Below are 18,020 nucleotides of genomic sequence, written 5' to 3'. Positions count from 1 at the left end.
TGAACGGTGTTGGGACTGCTGGGATGGCTAAATTTCAGAGGGTACTGTACATACTGTATCATACGATTTTATTAAGGCTACACAATACACACATGTATGTGACAGATGTTCTAACAAACTGGTGCATATATATTGAGCACTAATTGGGTTGTACCAGGAGATGTGGGTGTCGAATACAGTTCAGGGTATAATTTATCCGGTGTATGTATTGCAAATTGTGCTAGGTGCAAGAAGATGGGCAAAATAGATACAAACTTGTGCAACAATGGTTGTTGTACATAGGAACCACGGTACAGTTTATGAAATTGACAAAAAACTGAGAGCCCTTCGATACTGCTTTGAACAGAAGAATCTGTAGGCTAAATTAGTCCCTGCTAAATTAGTCACAACCTTTACCTGCTGTATCTACAGACAAGATAACTTTGAAATCATTATAAATCACACGTATAGGCCTATTAGGTTTGAACATGTTGAAACCTGGATATAGTTTTTGCTATTTTTAAAGGCGCTGCATTAGTGCCACAAAAGCCAAAATTCTCTTCTCACGTTGTTTTGCCATTTTAGTACAACATTTTGAATTGACTTTACTGCATTACTTACCTGTTTCCCCATTACCTCAGCACTCTCGCTCTGACGTGTCTAGACTATCAGTTAAATCTGTCTAGCAATGTATGCCCTCAGAGATTTGGTCACTGATTGTCCCTCCTCATTTTGCCAGCCAAAGTTCTAGAAGCATTTTTGTGTAGCATACATGTGTATCCTGTCCAATGGTTTAAATCAGTAACTTCTGAATTAACTTTGTTCATTGCTTACTTGGACATCTCCCCACAACCTTAGCACTCAGATTCAGAACTTTGATGTATATATGTATGTGTATATGTATAGATATAGATATTGATACAGATGGATACACCGATAATCCTATAATCCCCCGTAATCCCGACGGTGAGTCTATATATTACAGGAGTATAACTTGAAGCTAACAGTTGTTTGATGATCGCTCAACGCTTGAAACTCTGAGTAACAACTACTAGTGTTCCACTAGTCTCAACTAGTCTCAACATATATTAATATATATAAATTTATATATGCACACACATATATACCGGACTCTGTCTAGAGGTCACCCAAACAATGTTTCCTGATTGACTTCGGTGAGGGCATAATTTGCAACATGACATGACTTGTATCATATACTAAAACTGTGTTCCATAACCTTGATTACTGAGTTAACAAATGAAAGATGATTGCTATCCTATCCTATGATACATGGTAGTTTTGTTAAGGAATATTTCAGATTCTCACTTGAAGCATGGGAATGGTATGGGTTGACTGTGTCTTTGTCAAACATATTAGCACTTTAATGTATCAAATATATATACAGGCAGATACTATACCCTAACAAAATCCAATCTCTCTCATCCACAACCGTTGGTTAACATGGTATTTACTTCACTCCTCTCTTACCTCTCTCCTACTACACTAACGCACTTTCCTAGTTTTTCCTTTCAGCCACAGCTGACCCCATGACCTCAGTATCCTTTTCCCTTCCAAATCTACCATTTTCCAAAGCTTAGAAAGTGATTAATAATCAACAAGTTATGTTTTATTTTACTACTACCCTAGCTGAGTTTGTTATACTGTTTTGGGAATCAGTGCATACAGTCTGTATGTAAGATCAACATCATAGATCTGCTTTTAAAACATCAGCAATTGGTTTTTAATAGTTTTATTTTTTTTTTAAAGTATTTCTGGCCAGTTTTGGCATATCTAACATATTTTGTGTCATCCTGTGTTGGCCCTAGTAAAAGAAGGAGACCAGTGAGAGCCTGAGAGGTCATACTGAATACCACAGTTGTTGAGTTTTTAGTGGTTTGCCTGTTTGTGATATTTTAGATGGCATTTTTCATGACTTGTCTTTTCTGGAAAATGTTATTAGTCACTCAGGTTGATACAAGTTCTGACTTTCTCCGAAGGGGAAGTTAAAAGGTCGTTTTACTATGCTATAAAGACCTCTTGTACAGTATTTGGGCCTACTGTATTATACACTTTCAATTTCGTTAGATTATTCCCCTGGAAATTTTTCGAAGACTATCGAAACAAAAACGACATAAATTACTTTAGAGTAAGATGACATTGGAAAAGAGAAAGAAAGGGAAAAAAAGGAATAAAATAGAGAGGCCTGCATGTATGGACAAATGAATATGTTCATGACTCTCGAACAGAGTGGTGAGGTATAAAGTACAGTTTGGTAAATGCGGACACAGTGTTTGACCAAGCAGTTATAATATAGTTGCCATGGTGAAATGAGGATAACAATTTTGCCTGTGAATCTTGCTTGGCAATAGTGTCTGCTGTTTTAATACAGCTCTTTCCAAAGTTAAAGCAGATCTGAGTCTATAACTCACAGTATTATTGTTCATTTTTTATATTATTCATATTATTGTCGATAGCTTTGGTCAAAGTTAATTGTTTATGATATTTGAGTCAGTCAATTTTGTGTCCGTCTCTTTTCTGGTGTAAAACTAGATGAAACAGCAGCTATAACTTTAAAGGCGCATATATTTATATGATGATATTTGGTTTGATATAAAAAGAAAACTGTTAGCAAACTGCTTATCCACTAGAGAGCCTGTGTAAGAGAATGTGTAAAAGTCAGTTGGCCTGACGTTTCGAATCCTAGCAGGATCTTCTTCAGAGGCTTAAATGACCAAAATGATATTTGATTTGGTCAGTGTTGTGTCTGCCTCTCATAACCATGTAAAAGCTAGATCATCTTTAAAAGGAAATTAATATTCTTCATGTGACGATATTTTGATTTGATCAGCATTGTATGCCTTATTATATATAGTGATTTTCTTGTCAGTCAAGATATAGTCCCCTAATACTGCTTTAACAACAGAAATGCACATCCCTCTCAGGAATATCAAATGTTGAAGAGTTCCTGGAAGCAACAAAGTAATCTGAGGTCAGTTGTATATTGAGTGGGCTGAGTCATATATTGCATTGTACAGTGTGCTAGTTGAGTTTTGTGTGTGTGTGTGATATTGTGTGTGTGTCAGACTGGCAGTGAATTTTGTGTGTATATATGACAGTACTAAACTAGACACTAGAGTGAGAGTGTGAGCTCTTCATTATATACTGCAGTTACTGATGGGGGTCAATCTCACTTTCCTATCTCTGCAGTTCACCAGGTTTTTGGAATATATACCTACTTGATTATTTCTAAGCCACAAGGCAGGCTGGACGGATATACACATATTTTTTTTTTCTCTCGGTCTGTCGCTCCCTCAGTCAGTCAGTCCGTCCGTGGTGCTCGATGAATGCTGCATGGAGGAAGATTTACAGGAATTAATAATTGGTTTCTGGTTGTTTTTTTTTTAGTCAGTGGGAGGAAAAAATAAAAAAGTATAGAAGTAGCCCAAAAAAGTGAGTTCATGTTGTTGAGTTTTGTATTATTATCATTATTATTATGATTATGATTATTATTATGTTCATTCTACATCTTTCACTTCTGAAGAACTGTCATGATGTATGGGAGTCACGAACCACCGGTGACGCTGTCTGAAAAAATATTTCCTCGATTCAGTCATGAATGAGTAGGATGCCTGTTGTGTGTTTGGTTTCTATGGGAAGAGTAGGTGGATGTGATGAGCATCATAGGGGGTCTGTAAGGGAGAGGGGGAGGGGAGAGGGGGTGCAACAGTTTAAAATGAAAGTTCCAGTCAAGATTTGTATGTGGATCAGAGGTACAGTAGCTCAGTTTTTAGCGATTATTGTTTACTTCTAATTTCCAAGCGGTTGGAATTTATCGGCCATGGAAGTCTGGATTTTAAATTTAAATGTATGCTAATATACTGTTCTCCATTGGAAATTGATACCACAGGAATATGCAGGTAATGTAAATTGGACTTGCTTCTTCTTCTTCTTTGTTTTGTTTTTCTTTGTTTTATGATTTCTTCTTCATTTGTTGGTTAATATTGTTTTATTTGAAAGTTTGAGCCTTGGTTTTACGTTAAAATTAACCGTCATGGTTAAACTAATACATGGTTAAAAACCAAGTTAAATGGTTAAACCACATACCTTTAGAGCACACTCGTAAGGTACTCTGTGATAGATCTGTAGAATAGAATTGTTGGTACAAATCAGTTCATTCAACACATACTAGAGTACTACATGTATATTTATAGTGCACAAAAAAACCCCCCAAAACAAATGGCATGTTGCAACCACTAAAGGAGCATCAACAGTCAATTATTGTGTACATTTACCTGCCAGGTATCCATGTCCCCCCTCCCTGCACCCCTTCCTGACCACAGTTTTCACCTTTATTATCTTAGCGTCGATCCAGTGGCGGAGAATGTGGCACTGGTAAGGGGTCTTGGGGGAGGAAGTATACCCCTCTCACCTTTGAGAATAGTTTGAAAATATATGTTGAGGGAGCTTCAAGGTTTGAAAAATGGGATATATTTTGCCGCAAACTTTTTAAGTAATTATTGTCCAAGGTCTTTTACATAGACTTTCTTCCGCTACGTACAGTATATTAGCAATTTATTTTTTCATCCAATTTTATTTTGGTGACCCTCCAAAATTTGTTGGTTGGCCCACTTTTGAATACCAGTTGTGTAGATGCTGTAGTGCTAAGGACATGTAGAGGCTACGGGAGATTTACTTCGCTCCTCGCTTACCTGTCTCCCCTCAACCGTACCACTCTCGTTTTACTGTGTCTAGAATGAACTGCTAACCTTTTAACGCTGTGAGCCCTCTATGACCTTACCCCTCCCGGTCAATGCCCTTCCTTCTCATTCTACCGCCCAAAGTGTCTACATCTTTCGTTGTTTGTGTGGATTTATTATCTACTAAATTCGATCGGAACGGTTTCCCAGGATCCTTGTTTGGTATTTGCTGGAAGTAGGAATACTGTTACACAAGTTTCCAGTAAGTTTTGAATATCATTATCAAGTCCTAAAGTTATTAACTGATCAAAATGATTGTCTTCAGGGTAATATTGTGTTATATGCATTAACTTCATGTACCAGTCTCCCCATAACATACAGCATGCACTCCTCTGTAATAGTGGTTAACATCCTAGCATTGCAACCCCTGTTGACTCACATGGTCACACTCTGGCCAAAATTAAAGTTACTGATCCATCTATGTAGGTAAATACCAGGATTCACAGCGCGTACTCCCTCACCTCATATAACCTATGCATTACCGTATTAACCTCGCTCTAGCATCTGGCAATTGTCTGTATGTGAGTGTGGCGATCTCCCTTCCGTAATTGCCAGCCTTTTGCGCAAGTATCGCTCTTTCATTGCTCTTAATAAAGCTTAAGATTTCAATCACTTCGTATAATATTATCGATTTATTATCCATGTTAAGTGAAGCAAAGTCCTGACCAGACAGAGTAAACAAATCATACTATGTAGTATATACCTGTACCTAGGTTGAGGAATGTGCAGGGCTTGGGGGAGGGGGGCTTGGGGGAGGGGGGCTTGGGGGAGGGGGGATAGAGTACTCATAACCTAAGACCTTTAGCACTTCATCCCATTGATCAATGCAATGTTGTGGGTTCATCTTTTCTCAGTTTTCTGGAGGGTCAGATACAAAAAATTTTCGCAGCCCCTATTCGGCCAGCAAGTCCACTTCTGGGAACCCCCCACCCCCACATCCTGATGTATACATTCTTTGTGTTAACATTTATGATATCCTTGATTGTTATTTTTGGGTGGGGGGGACATCTTTTGCTATTTGGTGTCCTCTGCTCTGTCTGTTATTAAAATATAAACCCAGCTGGAAATGTGAGTATCAGTCATTTTAAGCAACTAATAATTAATTTGTTTACCAACTATAAAGAAGTTTTCTACGGTGCACCGTTCGTTCGTGAGACGTCAAGAATGAGTTCATTTTAAGCAACTAATAACTAATTTGTTTACCAAGTTCTAAATAAGTGTTCTAAGGGTGCACCGTTCGTGAGACCTCAAGAATGATTTCATTTTAAGCAACTAATAACTAATTTGTTTACCAACTAAATTAGTTTTCTACGGTGCACCGTTCGTGAGACCTCAAGAATGAGTTCATCCTGAGAACGGGCAGAGTCGTTTCCTCATTGATGTCTTGTCATGTTAATGATGTTGACTTAATGACTGGGCATATTCCCTCAAGTACTGATAATACACAAGGTCTTGAGATATCATTTAATGCCGTGATACTGTAGTTTGTTTACTCATCTGCATTTACGAACAGATGGCAATCTGCAGAAATTATCATTTATACAGCCGGTCGTCGTAAACAACGAAACGATTGCATTTGCAAGACCTGTAGTTATTTGTCCTGCCATGCAAATGGATGTTGAATATTCATAGTATTGTAATATCGTTTCCTTAGCGGTAGAAAATTGATGCTTAAATGGTCATTAATGTGTTTATGTCACCAAGGTTTTTAGCACACCTCTAAAAAGTGTTAGAAGTATATATTGAAAAAGTGCTGCATTTATTCGTTTTATTTGGAGGTTTTGTAAATTTCCTTATCCTCAAACAAGTTTACTATGAACATTGAGGTGTGTGCATGGATTTACTGTACATGCTTCATAGACTTTGACAATGCTTGTTGATGCATATTGGTATTAAAAGTGACCATTGTGTGATATTCTCTAGCATATTTCCAATCACCCTAGCATATTACGGATCAGTACCCGGTGACCTCTAAATCAGCTTTTGTGTCGACTTTTGGTGAATTTTTTCAACAATATTTAAGTAATTAGTATCTCATAAAATCTCATAAAATGGATACTTGACTGTGAAGTTCATTGAATGTGATTTCTGTGGACACTCCAGTTTCATATTCAACATTGAGCTCTATAAAAACTCAAGAAGTCTGAGATAACATTTTAGGTCCCTGGAAATGAACATTTTGAAGGAAAATAGCCTAAATTGTAGCAAATATGGAATACTTGTAAGATTGATTGTTTACAAACCATGCATTTTCTTTATAAACATTTTGTTCTTGTCAGGGTAGAATCTAGCCAGTAAGATTTACTTTAGAGAAGCCACCATTGTATATATGTTGAATTTACTTCGTTCCTCGCTTACCTGTCTCCCACTCCACATCTGCACTTTCTCATCTACCTAACTACACATTGGAACGTGGTAGATAAGAAATGATAAAATGGATGGCCAATAAAGAAAGAAAGTGTGGGGGGGGGGGGAGTGGGGGAGGGAGGATCCTTGGACTCAAACCGGAGCAGCTGGTCAATAGTTAAAGGTCAATAAATACTACTTTAGTACTGTAGCTAATAGATTTGGTTTTGTGTGGAAGTGTGATACTGTACTTACTACTTTACCTATCCTACAGTAGTTTTGCTATAATATATATATATGGTATCCCAAGGAGGTAAATTTGGCGATTGTTGATACCATACCTGTAGTTCGGTTTACGAGTGATAGGGTACAACCTCCATATTTTTTGGCGTACTGGATACTTAGATGAAACAAAAAAAGGATATAGTACTAGCTAGGTGAATAGTTTTTTGAAGGAAGTATCTAGCAGTCAGTTAAGTAGTATAGCAGAGACCTTCATCCGATGGTATATCCTCTATTAAACTAATTCATGCACCATTAATAGGAAGTAAACATCAAAACAGGGTCATTTCCCTTTTAAACAGTATCCATGCATATATAAGGGGGGGGGGGGAAGTAGGTCCTGCGGTGTATCATATTTATCGCTGGTAATATTCACGTGGTGAATCGTGTCCGGTTATCTACCTTGGCACGTATGGAGATGGCGGGCAAGGATGGGAAGTCGTTTAGAGTAATTGTGTATTTGGCTGTCTGCCTAGATGTGGCTCGTCGTCACCGGGTTCGATACGGCAGGTATTGTGAAATATATATATGGCAGGCTGCTAAAGGAGTGGGCTTAGCTGCATTAGAAAGGGGCTGTACTATATAAATGGGACTGATGATTTATTGGCAAAATTTAAGGAATTATTATTTTGGGGGCTGGGGGCAGGGGGGGTGGTACCCCAGGCAACAAGGTCTTACCTCTTGGTTGTCCGTACAGCAAATTTGGTCGTCCCCAAAAATTTAGGAAAATGATGACAAAGAGTGACCAATATACAAACACTGTAGGAGAGATGTGTAGGTTTTGTGAATAGAACAGCAATATTTACACTGTAGGACAGATGTTTAGGTCTGGTGAATCGAACAGCAATATGCACTACACAGTAGGAGAGATGTGTAGGTTTCGTGAATAGAACAGCAGTATATATATTTCGAGAGAGATTTGTAGGTTCGGTGAATATAACAGCAATATATGTACATTGTAGGAGAGATGTGTAGGTTTGGTGAATAGAACAGCAATATGTACATTGTAGGAGAGATGTGTAGGTTTGGTGAATAGAACAGAAAATATGTACACTGTAGGAGAGATGTGTAGGTTTGGTGAACAGAACAGCAATATGTAAACTGTAGGAGAGATGTGTAGGTTTGGTGAATAGAATAGCAATATGTACACTGTAGGAGAGATGTGTAGGTTTGGTGAATAGAAAAGCAATATGTACACTGTAGGAGAGATGTGTAGGTTTGGTGAATAGAACAGCAATATTTACAGTACACTGTAGGAGAGATGTGTAGGTTTGGTGAACAGAACAGCAATATGTAAACTGTAGGAGAGATGTGTAGGTTTGGTGAATAGAATAGCAATATGTACACTGTAGGAGAGATGTGTAGGTTTGGTGAATAGAAAAGCAATATGTACACTGTAGGAGAGATGTGTAGGTTTGGTGAATAGAACAGCAATATTTACAGTACACTGTAGGAGAGATGTGTAGACCGTTTTGTGAATAGAATAGTAATATGTACACTGTAGGAGAGATGTGTAGGTTTGGTGAATAGAACAGCAATATGTACACTGTAGGAGAGATGTGTAGGTTTGGTGAATAGCACAATAACATACACTGTAGGAGAGATGTGTAGGGTTAGTGAATATCACATCAATATTTTACTGTAGTCTACAGGTTAGCTGAAATAGAACACCAGCTTTGGGCCAATTGGGTGGCTGATGGGCATACCACTAGTGTGGCCTGGGGGGCCACATGTTCTCCTAAAACAATTGTGCCCCCCCCCCCGATGCAATTTGTAGTGTTAAAAAAGGTCTCAAACAAAAACTTTATCTGCCTCAATTAAAAACATAAATATCTGACAGGCTAAACCCGTCTTGAACGTAAAGATCAAGTTGCAAAATATAGCACCTTAATTAATCAATAATTTCTCAAAGGGGAGGGGGACACGGGGCACCATCGGAATTGGGCTGCCTGTGAAATGGGATCCATGGTACTGTATCTAAGCTATCAGCTTGGGATGGGACTGCACCAGAATCTGGCATACTGCAAAATATATCATAATGTGTAACAAAGCCAATTAGCTACAGTACATCTTGTCATACATGCACCTACAGCATGCTGTAGATATTTCTAGTATCTGCTTATTCATTCTCTGGCCATAGGAGTTCCCATGCAGTGGTTACTTCTACTGTACCCCACAGATAAACATGTTTGTTCAAGGAAACTTGGTGGGAAGTAGTTATCTAGGCTGTTGAAAAAAAAAGAAGGTGAAAAAAGGAAGAAAGTTCTCTTTGCTATCATGTAGTGGTTAAAATTCCTACTCACTTATGTGTCTAAAAGTTGTGGTTTTCCAGAGTGTCACTGGCTCATTATGGTACCTGTTAAAGGGAAACCAACAAGGTGTTGTTAGATTTGAAATCTGTGAAGAGGGGTAGAAAGTAGGTTGACTTTTGTTTGGTTATAGATTGAGAATTAAGAGGAAGCGGGGGTGGTGACTGGAGTAGGAAGGGGGTCATAGGGGGAAGCACCAGGTGTTACCATCTTTCATAGGTTATTTTAGATATTTGGGGAAGGTGCATAAGTTGGTTGAAGATGGGTATTATCCATTGTATAAATAGAGGACCTTAACCAGTAATATTTTTGGGTGGGGGAAGGGGAGGGATAGGGTGAGGGGTATGGGGAAGGGGTATGGGGAATGGAGGAGGGGAGAAAGGGGAAAGGGGAGAAAGGGGGAAGTCGGAAGGGGGAAGGGGAGGAAGTGGGAGGGATTGGATAACTTGACTGGTATCATAAAATGGCTGTTCAAAAAGCTTACAGGAATGTGTGAGTTATTGTCATTTAGGTGTTCTTCTGAAAGTTACAATTTCTTTGCAACTGTGTTGTCTATGGATGACAGTCCAAACTAAATTGTGAGGATTTTGGAAATCTGTATTTTAATGAAAATGTAACAGAAAAAACATACACATTTCTGTTTATTTTGCTGCTTATATTGGAAGAATGCACAGAGGTAACTATAGATATAAAATGGTGAAATAAATTGAAAAATTCTGTAAGTGAATTCCGTAATCTCTACTCGTGCTAGGACGGGGATAATAATTTCTCAGCAGGTACCATGTCTTGTTCTCTAGCCCACCCAGTTTATCAGCTATTCTCAAACATGCACCGCTAAGGGGTTGGGAGGCAGGGGCTTAAGGGGTACAAAGCTATTAGGGATAAAACAATGTTCAAGTTATATGTGAAAAAGAGTTCATCATTCAAAGTTTTTAAAGGCCTGGGTGAAAAAAAAATTACAATTGCTAAAGGTTGTTACAGTAGTTGTGGAAAATGTTACAAACACTTTGTAGTGAATTCAAGTCCAATTGCCCAGTTGAGGTTACAACATTTTAAGTTCAAGTAGCTTTCTTGAGTTGACAGATCTATGTAAATATTTCAACTACAGTAGTTTTGGGCTAATTTAGTTTTCTTAGGACTTCATGTCCCATTCAAAGTAAGTGTAAGTTTTAAAGGAATTGTCTGGTGGAAGATTTTGATACATTTGTAGTTCTTATTTTTCTATTTCTAACCATGTGAAATTTGTCCCCATTCAACGTGTTCTTCTTGTAGATATCTGTAGAAATCAGAGCGTGGGTTATGTCACGTTTTGTACTGTTCAAATCATATTTAAAATGGCCATTCTTAACGATTAAAAAACCGTTTCTCTGTCAAACACAACATTAGCGTTCTCATACTTTGACAACATGTTTGGAAAATTATTCTCCGTTTTTTAAGGTAACTTCTTAGGGCCACCAGACAATCCTTTTAAAGCAAAGCAAAACTGACAAGGTCTTTGAAATTTTGTGATTTTTGTTATATTATGACCTAGCTCAACCTCAAGTCTGCCTTTAAAAGTAAGTCAGTCCTCTTTAATTTCATTCATAATCTCAGAGTGAAGGAATTCATCTCCTTTCTGGGGGTCTTCCCTAAAAGTTTGGCAGACAGACAAAACAGAGCTGCAGGGAACAATGTACCATGTAGTGCCCTTAGGGGAGGTCAAGGGTCATGAACTAGGCATGCTTGTTTTGGCATTCCAGCCTTTTATTGCGGCTAGCCTTGCAACCATTCATATCTATTACTAGATGGGGGAATTGGAGGAGTGAACAGGTGTATCTGTCAAGTTTTGGGTACTGTTTATATGTTCCAAGGAGCAATGTATGGGTGTGTGTGTGTGACTGTGTGTGTAGTTTAGTGAACAACTACGTAAGTCTCTCTCTGATAAAAAGACTGTATGGAAGAGCGAGGTTTGCTGGTTGTAAGTTCGTTATCCATCCATCGTTTACAAGCATTCATTTTGTGTTTGGGGGGGTCAGCTGTTTTCCACTTTTCCAGTGTCATTCTTTATAACAGATACATACAAGGCATCTAGTTGAATGAAATTACTGTCATACAAATGCTTTGTCTTTATGCATAGATCTACGACACAAAATGCATGCCTTTGTGTCAAAGTTTAAAACCTTTGTCGTCGAGGATGAATTAAGTCCTTCCCTATTTCTCTTGCAGCTGATCCAAAATGAGTCAACATTATCCATTCCTACTGTAGTGTTGATTGATTTCAAAAGGTACCAGCTGTTGTGTAATTTTTGGGAGTAATTTTGAGAATGTGAATCCTTTCAAATGGTTTTCATCAGTTTGCATGCAGTAGGTATAGGACAGCAAGCGTATAAAGGCTTGTGTCGTATTATGCATTCTGTTGATCATTTTGGGTTAGCACTTTATAATCACACAGTGTTCTTCACTCAGTCTCCAATGCTCACATCTGAGAAAACAATGTGGAATCTTCCTGGTAGATATATTGTCATGTGTACACGCTACTTTTCTCGCCAGCCTTCCCACCAACCCCCTCCGCCACCCACCATCCCGTCATCCCATCCCACATAAAAAATGGAGTAAAGCTTGCTTGTACATGGTCTAGTAGAGTACAGGTAGCTATATACACAAGCTAATGTTGCTGTTCTAATAGTGTACAGCCTGTGGAAGTGCAGGGATAGTTTATAGTGCTCACTCATCCAGGTTGAGCCTATAGGGATGCACATGATACAATTAATCATGTATATATAGATACTGTATATCCAGGCATTACATATACTACATTGCTAAACACTGAGTCACAAAACAGAAAGAGACAGAAAACTGCACCAGTCTGAGAAGTGTCCGTCGTACTTTCATTTTGGACACAATAAAACAAACGAGTGGGGATTTTTTTCCCTCTCGAATCTCAACCCGATCAAGTGAGGCTTATATGTGTCATTGGTTTTGTGACAGCATTGTTCCACAGTATCAAGGGATGGAAGAAGTGCAATAAATAATTGCTTCTGTAGTTACTGAATGATTAAGTATTTAAGCTCTTAAGTGCTTAATGCAGATTGCACTCAGATGTACTACTAGTAGGTGTGTGTATGCCCATAAATATATTTGGTCTCCGTGTCCTGCGCAGCCCTGAGTGCATGTTTACAGCTTCATACATACGGTACAGTGGGATGTCTTTTCTAGTGGTTTGAAATGCTAAACAAGGAAGCCTATAGAAGTTATACAACATTGGTGTTGTGCTTCAAATACCAATTATTTTCATAGTACAGTAGTCTGTCCCTAACAGGGGTGTGACTGGAACAAATGAAGAACGATGATCGCGTGCTGTGATGGGGTTATCAGGTCGCAGAACTGTTACGCATTTCAATTTGTTCGTACCACGGGTATTACTAGATTTATACTAAGAAATCTGAACCGTGTTTTGCAGTAATTGCCTTCAAATAACATGCAGGGGGTGGGGGGGGGTGGGGGTTGGGGGAAGGTTGGTTTTGAGGCCAAAATATCTTCAACTTACATAACTCTCATCAAAGCATATTTTTTTTAAGAATAGAGAACGATCGGGGACTATTGGTAAACACAAATTTTACCATACCGACATCTGTCCGACATCACTGATATCGGCCGATGCCGACAATTGATGCATGTCGATAATCGTTGCAACTTACATTCCTAGGAATACCTTGCTGTGTGATGTCAGTCAGACTTGCTAAACCCTTCACTCTTGAGTATTCATGATGGAACATGAATCATGTCGATAATAACGGTTTTGAGGAGTACATCATATTAAGCATACTGTATCTATGTATGCATTGGATCAATGGTTTGGTCTGCTTCTTCTTTTTTTTTCATTTTGAATTTTTTTTATAACTCACTTGTCATATAAAAGAATTTTTCCTATTCATCAGCTGTAAGTTTTATCCATATTTTAATAAGGTTGCTGCTTTTCTGTGACTTATATGTTTCCTTTCATTATACTTTGTCACACAGAGCAGCAAGCAGAAGTCAAACAACTGTTGAAAAATACTGGAGGAAAGAAGGAATCTGGTCCAAAGAGCAGTATGTATTATTACATGGAATTGTGTAAAATTGTTAGTTTTCACTAGTTAGTAGACATCGTGAGTGTATAGGAGTGAATTCATATTTAGGAAGCAAGCAATAATGAATTGGCATGATATTAAGTATTTGGATGTGGCAAAATTTGATTTTTTTTTTTCTTCTTCTTGGAATTCTCACTTGCAAATTGTTAAATCATTTTGCCACGAGTCAAGTTTGCTGACCGTCAAGGGTCAAGGCTACGGCTAAAACCAAGCCTACGACACAAGCTAGCAAATTTGATATGTGTCCAGAACACTGCTTGCATAAATGGCCATGTCTGCTATGCCCCCCCTTCAAGTGGTCGAGCTAGGCACAACCCTCCTGGAGGGTATCATTGTTATTTCACTCCTCTCTTACCTGTCTCCTACAACACTAACGCACATTTCCTAGTCTACCTAGACGCCACTTTGTCAAGAACTTTGTCAAGAACCTTCGTCGTTCATGAGAAGCCGGATTCCAGCAAGAAAAACTCAGTATGGCGTCAGAGAAAACGGAGCTCGAAAGACACGCGTTTTCCTTCGGAATGGTAAATTCGGAAGGAAGAGAGGGTGCGCGGTGACCTATGGGAGAGGTCACCGGGGGCGCAGTGCTAAAATGATACCAGTGGCGTCTAGGTAGACTAGGAAATGTGCGTTAGTGTTGTAGGAGACAGGTAAGTATCGTCGTTCATAAATACCCAAACCAGTGAGTTTTGGTGTTTCTATGACCTTTGCATGCAGCTGACAAGGACATCATCCTACTAAATAGTTGGCCATCTGTGCAGTTACCTTTTCAGGTGGGTGACCAGGCCACAAAATGCATAATCGGCCATGTTTGCCGGAAGTTTCAGGACACCATTCCAAACATAGTTTGCCATGTTTGATGTGACATGTTCAAATGGGGAAAAAAAGGTGGGGGGGGGGAAGGTTGGTACCAGGATACCTGTCCAATACATATTTGGCCACGGTTGACGTGTACTTTTCACGAGGGTGACCACACTGACCAGAAACACAACACACATAATTGGCCATGGTTGATTTGACCTTTTCATACATGAGGGTGACCAGGCCCGTTACATTCATTCATTTTTCAGGGATGCGTAAATGTGTAAACAAAGTTGTGAACAGATTGAAACTTGTGTTTTCTACTCTGGGAGAGCATGGACGAAATGCACAGATTATTACACGAATGCCAGTTAATAACACAGTTTACAAGATGTAACTGAAATATGCTTCGACGGAGCATGTACTCGGGTGATGTGCCAAGATTAGCTTTTTGTTTATTGCAAAGAGGAAGTACAGTAGTAAATTGATATCTCTCCGAGAAACTCTTGACAGCAAATCGGAAGTTGAACGTTCCTCATTGGGAACATTAAAAATTAGTAAGCATAGCAACTGTGCTGTTTGAGGTTGTTAGTTGCTTGGCAACTGGTTCCTCACGCTTCTGTGGTAAATATGTTTCTTTCCTCAATGATGAGTAAGTGGCATTTTGCTACCGGCATTTTTGATTGGTAACTTTTGGAAAGGGAAATTAAGCTTCCTCATCAAACCAATCTTTCCAAGTAACTATTTAAAGCTACAAGATAAGTCATGTAGTCTGTGTTCGGTTTGAACTAAAACTTGTAGAGTGGTTGTTCTAGTCTTTCCCAAATTTTTTGAAACCAGGATGCGACTGCTTCTTTCATGTTCTGCAGTAAGATGTTCCTTTAGTTAGGTACAGTATAAAGCATAATGTAACATCATTTAGAAGCCAAGAAAGGGATGGGAGGTGGAGGTGGTGGGTCGGTGGGAGGGGGGGGGGGAGGAAGAGGGAAGGAGGTCACACAGGATTCCCTTCAATGCAAGCCTAACCCATCTCAGCTGTTCAAACAGTTTGCATCTACAGTATATATCTTTATCGCAATTTATCGGCAATCCGGAATATGGTATGCATCACACAAAGTTAATTTACAGTAATACTTGTTTTTGACATTCAGAATAACTCCTGCAAAATATAAATGATACAAGCTGAAGCAATTTTGTATTGGTGAAGCAGCTGTGAATAGCTGTTTGTCATAATTGTCTACAGTACAAGATATTTCAAATGAATTATTGTGCAGTAATAATGCAAAATTTTGTAAATATCCGCTCTTTAGTTGTTTAAAATTGTAAAACCGTAGTTTTTTGCACAAATATTTGTATGGGTTGAATCATGTGTGACAAATAAAGCTTCAAGATGTATTGTGTTCGATCATGTTAAGTACATCATCCGTGAGTAAGAGCTTACAAAGCCGTTGAAAGAAACACACCCACCCAATGAGTCAGAGTGCTCGGTGCATGGAAGTTTGAATTTCACGATCTTTTATAAATGATCACCAACAAGTGAAAAACTCGGAAGTTCTCAGTCTCGAAAAAACATAGTTGGTCTCTTCTGAATGGTAGATTTGGAAAGAGGAGCAACTGTGGCCATGCCCTAGAAGTGGAGGGGGGAGGGGTAACAGTTCTTAAATGTTCTTGTCATGTAGTTTAGGTAGATGGGAATAGGGCTTGTTGAGTCCAGGAGCCAGGTTAGTATCGTTGATAGCAAATTACAGATTTACTTGGCTCCTCTCAAACCTGTCTCCCACTCCACAATTGCACTTTCCTATCTACCTAACTACACATTTGGAAACTTTTTAGCACTGCGCCCTCGCTCCCTGGGCAACGCCCACTAATCTACCACTCCTGAAGTTACTACACATTTTTTCCGCAAATCCTTCACTTGTAGTTTCTACAACTGTTTTGTTTCTTGGAACACATGTTTGGATAATTGGGCTACATGGTATTTTCTAGTAAAGTATCGATTTGACTTGCTCATAAATCTATTAATCTGAAATGAACGATGTAAGCTAAAAAGTTATACAAAAAGGACCAAGGGAGTCTGACACATTTGCTGTCGTACGTACAGTGTATATATTGAGACATAGGCCTGCCATCAAACACAAATCAAACCCTGCGTCCGAGTTCTGATCCGCTTTTAATCCTAGTCACATTGTGGGTCTGATCCACCTTTGAAAGTATAAATCGGGCACAGGGGTCGACTCTGTACCCATCCTCACGGGCCGTAGGTGTTTCACATTGAGAGGGATGTGTGAATATAACTTGGCCTGAATTAAATGTACATGTAACTTACTCACTGCCTAGGAGCAGTCAACATCTATACAGTAGGTGTCCTTAAGTCTGTTCGAGGGGTTCGAATTGAGTTCGAAGATAGCTTCATTGGCTTGGACACAGAGTGATAGGAAAGTTCTGCAAACCATCCCAAAGTGAAGCTTTAATTATTTCAACCTATTACAACCATTATTCAACAAAATGCTGTAGCTACATGTATTGTGTTATGCTTTGAGCTATGTACAGTAATATTTCCAAACCCTCTTTTTGGATGTATAGCACTGGTTTCTTTGGCCTGCCCATAATGTATTGTTGTACAACTTGTGCTCCTCATTAATCCCCAGAGGGTTGTTTCCGGGTCAAAATCTTCATGTTTTTTGCTCTATCTGTCTGGGTCAGTGTCATCCAAAGCCTCTACTAACGTAGACTGTAATAATTTGGGCTTTCCGTCTATGGGAAACATTTGGGGATATACCTCTGATAGCTGTAGGAAGTATTCTCTGTGACTTTTCCGGGCCGCCGCATCATAATGGAGGAAACCGAGGAAGTGATTATCCCCTGTTGGAGGGAATTGATTGGTCCTTCAAATTGTCACTTGACTTTGGTTATTTTGGAATCCATGTAGAGGAAACCTGTGGTGAAGTTGTGGTTTTTGAAATCCAAAGTTTTTTTGGCGAATCGCCATACCGAACATCACATTATAGGTGATGTATTGTTAGCGTTGTACCTATACGTACCTATATATAAGTGTACTAGGACTTTTGTTCAGCATATATATTGATATATAATGGCAATGAAAAATAGCCCGGGTGACAAAACCATCAGGATAGAGAAGAGGGTTCATGGATTACGAAATCAGTTTAATTCGTTCTAGTGATTAAATCTGAACAATGCTTGTTTTGAGAAAGTACTCTAGAATGGATTCGTAAAACTGCCACAAATTGTCGACCCGAACACAAAGGCCTGCCATATGAAAATTACTTTAAATATTTACAGTTCAGCATGACTCATTAGGCTGTATTGTCTGGTACACTGTAACACCTGGCTGTATTTTGAAAAAAAAAACACCACTGAGTCATTAATTGATTGGTAAAGCAAAGCTTTAATACAATACAGAAAACTTTGTCTGTGAA

The 18,020-nt window shown here is 38.9% G+C and overlaps 1 protein-coding gene across 1 annotated transcript in view; it reads left to right on the top strand.

Moving 5' to 3' along the window:
• LOC139985250 (uncharacterized) overlaps positions 1-18,020 on the top strand; it is a 44,297-nt gene that overhangs the window by 11,721 nt on the left and 14,556 nt on the right. Inside the window, exon 2 of the mRNA XM_071999529.1 lies at positions 13,673-13,741. Within this exon, the coding sequence (XP_071855630.1) occupies positions 13,673-13,741 (69 nt within the window). The remainder of the gene's footprint in view (positions 1-13,672; positions 13,742-18,020) is intronic.

The sequence above is a fragment of the Apostichopus japonicus genome, chromosome 17 (genome assembly GCF_037975245.1).
Source record: "Apostichopus japonicus isolate 1M-3 chromosome 17, ASM3797524v1, whole genome shotgun sequence".
Lineage (NCBI taxonomy): Eukaryota > Metazoa > Echinodermata > Holothuroidea > Aspidochirotida > Stichopodidae > Apostichopus > Apostichopus japonicus.
This window is presented reverse-complemented; position numbering and strand designations above follow the sequence as displayed.